General features: G+C 35.1%; 2 protein-coding genes across 2 annotated transcripts; one reads left to right on the top strand and one right to left on the bottom strand.

Moving 5' to 3' along the window:
* Positions 1-789: 789 nt before the first annotated feature.
* On the top strand, positions 790-3883 carry LOC123534880 (uncharacterized). The gene is made up of 2 exons (XM_045317339.2): positions 790-892; positions 1237-3883. The coding sequence occupies exon 2, from the start codon at positions 1288-1290 to the stop codon at positions 2731-2733; it is 1446 nt and encodes a 481-aa protein (XP_045173274.2). The 5' UTR covers positions 790-892; positions 1237-1287; the 3' UTR covers positions 2734-3883.
* Positions 3884-8005: 4122 nt separating this feature from the next.
* Positions 8006-9751, bottom strand: LOC128547162 (uncharacterized). Its single transcript, XM_053518928.1, has 2 exons — positions 9233-9751; positions 8006-9151 (listed from the first exon to the last, which is right to left on the bottom strand). The coding sequence occupies exons 1-2, from the start codon at positions 9749-9751 to the stop codon at positions 8006-8008; spliced, it is 1665 nt and encodes a 554-aa protein (XP_053374903.1).
* Positions 9752-10321: the final 570 nt, after the last annotated feature.

Consider the following 10321-nt stretch of genomic DNA (forward strand, 5'->3'; position numbering starts at 1 on the left):
AAATATACAATTAGGAAATTATACAGTTGGTTGGATGATACCTGAGACATTTTTTTTATACGAACACAGATATATCTTTGTGTTTGTTTTGTATTCATTTGTAAGTACATAGGGTGTTAATGCACATAAAAATATGGAATATTTAAACAGTATGTGGTTAAAAAGCAAGATCATACAAACATGTACATCTATTAACATTTACTTTGTTATATCAAACAAAAATCTGCGACGGCTATCGCAGAAAATGACAAATCTTTACTAAGAGCTAAGGATATACTAGCATATAACATGTGCAAAGTTTTAATATGACATGCAGCAGATGTCTATCTACTATCCATGAAGACATTAAGAAATGTGTATAACATATCTGGATCTTGTAGATATAAACCGCACTTCACGAAAATCTTTTTTAACGGATTTGTTGATCTGATTAAGTTATAGCTGGTTGGAGGTTTCTACGTTTTCATACATAAGTGTCGTTTATGGAAGAGCCTGAAGGTCGGACGTAGTTCCAGATAAATATTTTTTTTTTGGCTTTGGTTGGATGCAGAATCAATAATGTCAACTTAATATCAATCTGTTTGAATATTCCAAGTCTCTGTGAATGACGCCCGAATGATATTAACATTAGTTAGAACAAGCGTATATGTTGATAACTGCAGTAAAATAGTTGGTATTGTTTACTTTCAATAGGTGATTGTACATGTTGTTTAGACAAGATTGCATTGCGCTATATATTTACATAGCAGCTTTTATTATCATAATTTGAGTTGTAGATATGTTATCGTGATTTTATATAAGTCACCTGATGCAAAACCATGAATTTTGTAAATTTGACGAATGTTGTATTCAGCAGTGTTATGAATATTTGATAAAAACGGTTTTTGCTCAGGTAAATTACTTTTTACAAAATCTTCATTTCTCAGTGTTCAGATTATCAACTGTAGAAAACATTTTGCAATGGCAAGTTTTGAAAGTTTTTATCGGATTAGAAAATATTAACTAAAAGCAATATAGTATGAAAAACGTGCAACAAAGACTATATTTTTCTTAGTCTTGTTTCGCTTTTTGAATGATTTTCAAAACATGTCTGGAACTTTCCTGAGTGTGTTACACCAGAGGGGTGTACATGTTGACGGATAATAATTACCTTAACCTTAATATATTAACATCATAAATGTAGATAATGTTTTCTCATTACATGGAATTTTTATTTTTTAATGTTTTCCCTTTTAGTGAACAACAGTCACCCAACTACATAACAAGGGTTCAATATCTATCTGCACTATGTCGCAGCCATGTAAGGAAAACTTTTCTAGTTTGCTATGCACCACACTGGACACTTTCGGGTATAGTCATGATATTAAGAATGCACGGGTATATACAATGGAAAAACTTGCTGAATCTCTCTCAAAACAAGCAACAAGTAAACTCAGATTAATTACCAATTCTGATATAAGGTTGACATCCTACATCGTTGGCAGTAGAAGTGAAGGTGTTACAAATATGTTTCAAAGTGATTTCGATGTCATGAGCGTGCTGAATGAATTTGTGTGTGTAGATACGCCATGCGAGGAACGAAATTTGTGTGTTTTTAAGCCGGAATATAAGAATTCACCTCCTGGCTATGTTCGACTTATTGCTAAATTCACAGAATTTAACGATTTAACACCAGGTATATACATATCAGAGCAAAATGAAATGTACTTTTCGAGCGTATCGCTAACGAAATTGCTATTAAACACCCATATTCTTAGAGACAACATTTTACCTACACATCCGTTAATTCAAAATGTTGTCCGAAGTTCAGTCGGTCCATCAATAAATAAAACCTTTGACTTGAGTTTTGCAGGGTGGAATTCAAAACCGGAAAATGACTCTGTTTTCGCGATATATATGTACACCAGCAATATCTCTAAAAGGTGGTCATCAGGAGCGGGGAGAAACGGATGGCCGTCACAGGAGCTTGTAAATGAAATAACTTCAATTGAAGGTTTTCTTGTACCTGTTGGGGAAAAAGAAAGCGAAAATGAATTACTAGAATGGCGAATATCTTACGTTACTACAGAGAAGAAACTTTTATGCAGTCTTAACAGTACTCAAAACAAACTATATGCTCTATTGAAAATGATATCAAAGGAGGTAATCAAACCAAATCAAAGCGGTATATCATCATACATGATGAAAAACATAGTACTTTGGATGGCAGACCGAAACTCGAGTTCTTTATTTGTTCCCAGTCTTATGGTCGATAGAATTATGCAGTCATTGAATTTTCTAAAAGTTTGCTTGCTGAATAACCACTTGCCAAATTACTTAATACCAGAGAGAAATTTGTTAGCTGGTAGGATTACTAGCAAAACAAAAGAGCCATTGATAGATTCAATCACAGCGTTGCTCGAAGAAGGGAAAGGGATTTTTTCTCGCATTCCTAAAATTGCCAAGTGTTTTACTATCATGCTCAATTTTCGCGAATCAGCTTTAGCATATGGAAAATGGCGAGATCAAGTTGAGAAAAAAATTCTAGAGTTAGTGGTTTTTGAAATGGACAATGACTGTGATTCACCTTTACATGATGTTGTAGATGAATCGACATCAAGACCACAATACCATGGAATATTATTGCAATTGATTATTTTGATTTTTCCGGACTTGTTCTCTCAATATCTGCAAAATAGTAGGACGAACATAACTGAAACGGTTGTACAAAGATTTAAAATGATTTTCGAATGATGTTACAAGCGTTCTATTCAGAAAGTAGTCTTTTTTCAAAAAGGACAACTTGTAGAAACATTAGCAAGCATAGTCTGAATAAAGATGTCGTCGGAGTTGTTCATTATAGATGTCTACATACCCCACCGATGTTCCTATTACAATCATTACCCAAAAAATGCAAGTTCTTACCCACACTCTCCTAGTTTCTTAAAATGTTCAATACCGAAGCACAATATTTAAAGATTTTGGACGGGCAATTCATATCGTGTTTAGAAGCGTCACATATTTTCTTCCAGTTCTGTTCATCTTTTTATCTTAACATAGCAGACATTACAATTCTCGATACAGTTAAGTCAAAATGATTTACCAACTAACCTAATTGAAAACTTTTGCCAGAGCGACTGTTATATTTCTCGCATGCATTTTCAATTGCTGCATAGTTTAAAGTAGGACCGTCTCATTTTTATTAAACACAATTTAAATGAGGTTTCAGAATGCAGTTTTCAGACAAGTTACTGGTATTTTCATCGGAATAAGTTATTTTGAAAAGATTGTATGTTTCTAGATACGCCAATTGTTTACAAGCTTCTGCTGGCCAGATTTTATATATTGGACGATTCATTACACATTTTCGGGTTCTCAGTTCCTTTCATAAAAACATTGAATCTCCTGTAAAGGTCAGCTTGCTTTTTACACATAAATAAACGATTACATGACTAACAATTCTTACATGTAGAGCATTCAACTTAAAGTTATTATTATCCGATGCCATTTTCTAAAATGAAGACCTGTAACAACCGAGTTTCAGAATAAGAATCTGCAATTCAGATTGTATTCTTTTGAGTTGCATGGCGAACTACTCCCACCAATCTTTAAATTTCTGCCCAAGATGTGGAGTGATAACTAAATGTCTCTCTTTCTCGTCTTGAATTTCAAATTTTATCTGATAAAAAAGTTTTTTTCACGATAAGACTTCCATCACAATTCTGATAATGGAGTCGTTGCAGCACATTATCTAATTGATAGATTTCAAGGAAAACTAAAATGTCACAGGGTGAGAAATATATTCAGCAAGACTGGGACTCGAACCCAGGGCCTCAGAATACCGTTCTAATGCTCTACGGACTGAGCTACCCGGCCGCCTACACACTTTCTCCCTGTTTTAATATTCAAGTTATATACCGTGATATATTTCTCAACCATTTTGAAATTTGACCTCGAATTTCAGCGGTTACTTTATATATAAAGTACAGGCGTCATAGACTAATAAGTGTAATGTTTCCACGGTCCCATGTTGGGCGCAAAATGCCACAATGTGAGAAAAATGTGCAGCCAGACCGGGACTCGAATCCGGGGCATCGGTATACCATTCCGATGCTCTATCGACTGAGTTAACCGTCCGCCTACACATTTGCTACATGTGTCTTTTAATATTCAAGGTCTATACCGTGAAATATTTCCTCATCATTTTGAAATTCGTTCTCGAATATCAGCGGGTATTTTATATATAAGCAATTACAAGCGTCTGAGACTGACCAGTGTAATGTCAACGGCACTACACACTTGAACGTTATGTTGTAATGCGTGCAATATAAACCTTATGGATATTTTGATTAAGATTCAAAATGTGGCCACCCTTATACGTAGGACAATGTTCAACTGGATGCACGAGGCGTTGTACAAAAGTGCTGTAGTACTGGTTCCGCTGCAAGAATGTTGTCTCATATTCAAATATTGGGCCGTAATACTTCAGGTGGTTAAACATTCTAGTAACTTCACACTATAAGTTACTTATTCAAAATTCAGAAATAAAATGTGTTCTTCCACCGTATGCGATTCATAAATCACCCTTAGGCGTCCACATCAGGCTAGAAAACGTGAAAATTTACCATAAGAAGCTGCACATGGAATATTCAGTTTTTATGCTATTTCTGACAGCCTAACTAAAGAAATTAGTCGCGGACCTATCGTTTCAAGAAAATAAATGCATGACGTAAGAACTATATAATACAACCCAAAATTGTCATGAAGCACTTCACAGCAAAAGTACGCCTCATGCCTTTGTTTTGAATGGACCTATTCGATTTGTTAAATGGGGCAAATGACAACGTTAGGCATTTGAGCACACATAAATCTTTGAGGAATTAAATTTGGCGGCAGTACTGCCGGATTGGTCCCACTGCACGAATGTTGTCTCTTATTCAGAAATTGGGCCAATATTCTTCAGGTTGTTAACCAACGTAGTATTTTCACACAGTAAGTTAATTATGTAAAAGTCAGAAATAAAATGTTTTATTCCCTAGGTATACTATGTAAATCCAGGGTATTTGGAACTTTGTCGTCCACATCAAGTTAGAAAACGTGAAAAACTACAAGAAGCTATAAAAGTGCACATAAAATATTCAGTTTCTTACCATTTTTTGACACCTTTGTTACAGAAATTAGTCGCTGAAAAATAAATTTGAAGAAAATAGATGTATGACGTAAGCACTATATAACACCTCAAAAAAATTGTAATGAAACACTTCACAGTAAAAGTACGTCTCGTGCCTTTGTTTTGAATGGGCCAATTTGATTTGTTAAATGGGGCAAATGACAACGTTAGGCATTTGAGCACACATAAATCTTTGAGCATTGAGGAATTAAATTTGGCGGCAGTACGAGGTAAAAATAGCATCAATTTATTATTTGTAGAGCCAAGATATCAATCAGATTTGAATATGAGAAGCTATTTATCATTTACGAGTGAGGCAACTGTCTACAATGGGAAAAAATGTCCTCTGTACGATAAAATGGACGAATGGCTTTCAGAAGGTATATACTCTATTGTAAGTATTCCTGTTTCTGAAAAAGGGTTCAATAAGAGTATTGAAATCGCTCGGATACTTTCGAGCTTGCGAAATTGCAAGATTGCGATTTTTAAGTGGTAATGCATCAAAATACAATGTACATACACAAAGTGAGAGATAGTCTTTTTCCGAATATACAGGTATCGACGTATGACCTTAAAATAGATACAATTCGTATTTAAGTAACAGTATCTTTGTCAATTAGCAACATTTTAAAAGCCTGATTTTCAGTCCATATTCTTATTCCTGGAACTTAACTTAAGCACGTAGAACTTGATAGTATGTAAACATTTACAAACAGAAACTGTTGAAACTGATCATATTTAACCCATATCATGCTAGATACGACTGATTCAACCTTGCGACCAGTGCAGATCATGATCAGCCTGCACATCCTTGCAGTCTGATCATGATCTACACTGTTCGCCATTCAGTCAGTACCATTTTTGTATGCAACCCTTTAAACTGTTTATGATACTGTCCAAATTGAAAGATGGACAAGTTCATTATAAAAATTTAGCAGGGTAAGGGGTAAGGAACTATTTTGATAATACATGTACAACGTCTACGTTTAAGAAGAATACCGTTCGTGACGTTGTTTCATTAAATGTTAGCACATGCCATTTACAGCAAAAGTACTTATCGTGCACTTTTGTTTTGATGTCGGTCAACAAAACTTGGTAACTAGTTTGGTAACTAGTTTAAGCTGCATCCGTGACCAAGTGGTTAAGATCACAGACTTCGAATTACTTGCCCCTCACCAATGTGTGTTCCAGCCTCGCTTGGGGCTTTGAATTCTTTATGTGAGGAAGCTATCCAGCTGGCTTACGGAAGGTTGGTGGTTCTATCCAGGTGGCAACCTGTGATGACATAATGCAGGTAGCGACACCTAGGTCAAAAACTGGGAAGTCGCCATTTGAAATATAGATGTTTCAATGTGATGAAAACCCCAACAAAAATACGCGCTGTCTATACATTTAAATTGTTGACAATAAGCATGTTAACATTTCAAAAATTAAAAAATTCTCGGACAGTTTATACTGTACGCATTGTGAAAGTTAGAATGTTAGTGCAGTTTTTACTTTCGTAAGATGAGGTCTGAATTATTACCGGTTTCATTATTCGCGGTGTTTTAATTTTCGCAATTTTTCGCGAATCGGGTTTATCGCGAATTCATCAACCCGCGTAAATTCCTTTCCATAACATACATACATATCCGAAAAGAAATGTCTGTGATACGGTCAAGTTCAGCAATGATTACTATCCGCCTGTACACCGTGTTTATTGAATGAACTTCAGTTTATTTCAGTATCATTTACAAGTATAATAAAAATCCTCAAAACGACATTTCATGTTGAATATACTGCTTAAAGACAAAATTTACGCTAAGGTCTAGAGGTTAGATTGATTTACATGCAGCTAGCAGGGATATATTTAACACGATTTTTTTAACAGAATACGGATGCACTTTGTATGTGTCAAACAAGCTGTTTCCTGAGGAGATGATCCGTATCATCCTTTATCTGATTCTTTTACTACATTGTTCAGATAAAAATAGGGATTAGCGGACAATTTATCAAACCATTGTATTATATACTTGCATGTAACAATTATTTAGGAAATGACTGTAACAAACTTAGAACAAAAGCATATTATTATATTAAGAATAAAAAGACGATTACTAATACGAAATAACTATTACGGACCATGTTTTAACGGGTCTTTGGTGTGCGTCAATGCGGTATGCTAGGGACAAATGGGCATTAATGTAATCACGGCTTCTGGATTCAGAATCGGATAAGAACCTCCGCGAATTTAAATTTCTGACCATCCCGTCGCGAATTCATAAATTCGCGAAATATTTCAGGGTACGGGAATTCGCGACATCAAGACCACGCTAATATAAAGTGATTTACAGTAGAATTTCAATGACAGTTCTTAGATATTTTGTAATTTTTTTAACGTCAAAGTACACATTTGTTGCATATAACACACATTCGCACACAATTAACTTTTTATAGTCTGAAGTTTTATTCCATTATAACCCACTAGGCTATAAGCAAACGGTGGCACACATACACATAATATAAACAAACAGTGGTGATATATGGAGAAAGTAAGGCACGCATATTTTACACATGTAAATACGGTACACAGACAAAACAGAGATTTGACATTTGATATACTCATGTAGATTGTCTTTTTCATCATCCAAAATGTTATAGTTGGAATCTCTTAATTACTTTATACGAATGCAGGCATCATGTCATTGTTAGTTTCATTCTAATTGTATTTGATGTCTAGTATCAAAGTAATACGTAATTGTATCTTGACGTGCTAGTGCAAATTTGTTATTGTAATAATTTATTTATTACACTATACCTGTACTTCACATGGCAAATATTAAACACAAACCGAGCATTTTGGACGTAGAAAACCAATTAATATGAAATTTTGAACGTCTTCAACATTGTTTTACCTGAATAGCAATTTGTAACAGCAAGGACTGATTCGTCCTTTGAGACACAGACACTACGTGGAGATTTCATATCTAACTTGTACGATGATAGGATCCGACCTGTTTGTGAGATCTGTACAATGGCATTGGTTTTCATACTGCAAATCAAGATACAGTCAGATGGACCTACTGCTAAACCACGTGGTTCCTTGATTTGGTAGTCCTTGACAACAACACTTGTGTTTGTCGCAGTGTCATATATGTAGACAGTATGCTCGTTTCTATCAGTGATAACTACCTTGTTACTGCTTCTTATATATGTACATGAACTGGTACCTACAGGATAGTTCTTATTTAAAAAGCTGATATTGAAATCTTTCTCTTCTCCTGACAGAGACACAATACCAACAGGTCTTGTATTATCGATAGCTCCAACAACCAAGTGTCTCTCATCTTTCATACATACAGAGCCATACTTTAACTTAACTTTACATGTTCTATTGCAAGTTATTTCATTATATTTACTGACATGTAGAAAGTCTATCTTGTATTGACCACCATTTGTTATCGCCACCTCCTCCTCAGATACAGCAACAACACTCAGTGGATTATACGATAACTGATATGATCCTACTTTTTCAAGCTTGTCATTGTAAATCAAACATTTCTTGTTTTTATTATCCACGGTAAGTAGTCTACCATCCGGCAGGAAATCCAGTCCTGAGAGTAACGGTTCCTCCACATCATCTCCAGATTGCTTCAAATCAATGGAAGATATCTGTGTTAATTTAAGGATCGGATCTACAGGTGCTATAGGTTTTACATCTTCCAGTGTAGAGTATTTTAATGTCAGTTCTCCCGGAACGTAATACGAAATCGGAAGTGAGGGCAGTCTCAATATTTCATCAAAGGTAAATGAAACGGTCACAGTCTCTAAATTTTGACATTCCTTGTCAACGTTCCTGCCAAGTTCATCGACTTGCTTCTTCATTCTCTGTTCCAATATAAACTGTTGTAATGGCGTCCCGTTCTGATGAACGTTATCAATTGTTTCAAGTGATTTTGTTGCATCAGCAACATGTTTCTCACTGTCAGACTGTTTCTTAGTCAATTTTTCGAGTGTTTCAGTCTTAAAACATTCAGCGTCCTTAGTAATGGAAACTTTCAAATCTTCAAACATTTTGTTTACATCATCTTGCATTTGTTTTACTTTTAACGATATTCCATTAACATCTTGATCCAGTTGCTCTGTTAATGACTTGGTATTTTCAACGACAAGTTCAGCCTTCTCTCTGATATCCTGTAACTTGATCTTTATTTCAGAACGCATTGATACAGGCTTTCCAGCGATCATCTTAATTTCTACGACACTGTGGCATTTCCGGTGATCCACAATAGCACAGGTACTGCAGCAAAGCTGATTCTCATCTTCACAAAAGAACTCTATACCATTATGATGTATATCACATTGGTCTAATCCCTTCATATCTAACGAAACTGGTTTCGTTTTAAATTCTTTTGCGTTCACTATTTTGTGGTTTTTCATGAAAGCATACGTTTTGTGTATGGTTGAACAATCCATGCACTGAAATTCATCGCAAACTGAACAAAACACGTCAGCTTCTGTTTGTTTGCCCTTACTTGAGCATGGTTGACACAATACGTGCTCCATTCGTCCAGGAACTGCATCATCGGAACTGATATTTTCTGTGTTCCCTTTTTCCGCCATTTTGAATCGTATAATATAACATTTGTTTAACAAACGCAATTTAAACTATACCTTTAAACCCGTCTAGTTATATATTGAAATAAACTCGCTTACTAATGTATAATGGAATGAGGAAGTAAACGTTTTGTAAACATACACTTTTTTTAAAATTACATTTAGTTAATATCATCCTCTCATATAAGATATAAAGAAAAACGTTATGAATATAACTTGAAACTGCTTCGATGAAACATTTGTTTTGCTACATTAAGATAAAAATTAGTTTTTAATGTGGGCACGCATTTGACAAGGGATGGATAATATCATTGCTTTCAAGTTATGTATAATTGTTTAATGCGGGAAGTTTGGTGGTTCTACCTAGGCTCCCGTTTGTTCCTGCCATGGTACCTGCACAGAGGGTCTATTCTTCGCAGTTGACTTAATTACACAAGTAGTAGTGACTGTAAAATGTCTGCCCATATATAGTCAATTTTATTAAAATTTTCATCCTTCCAGCGGAACTGTTTTCTACCCTTTTGAACACTCCGCCTCTGTCGAGCGTTCTGGTCTTTGAACGTAGTTACTCATACT

Source organism: Mercenaria mercenaria, chromosome 12, assembly GCF_021730395.1.
Source record: "Mercenaria mercenaria strain notata chromosome 12, MADL_Memer_1, whole genome shotgun sequence".
Taxonomy (NCBI): Eukaryota; Metazoa; Mollusca; class Bivalvia; order Venerida; family Veneridae; genus Mercenaria; species Mercenaria mercenaria.

Excerpts from the sequence above, each read along its gene's own strand:
- LOC123534880 (XM_045317339.2), top strand. The coding sequence starts at position 1,288 with ATGTCGCAGCCATGTAAGGAAAACTTTTCTAGTTTGCTATGCACCACA.
- LOC128547162 (XM_053518928.1), bottom strand. The coding sequence starts at position 9,751 with ATGGCGGAAAAAGGGAACACAGAAAATATCAGTTCCGATGATGCAGTT. Across the intron at positions 9,152-9,232 it reads TTAATGGAATATCGTTAAAA|ACTGAAACACTCGAAAAATT; the intron begins GTAAAACAAATG and ends GAATGTTTTAAG.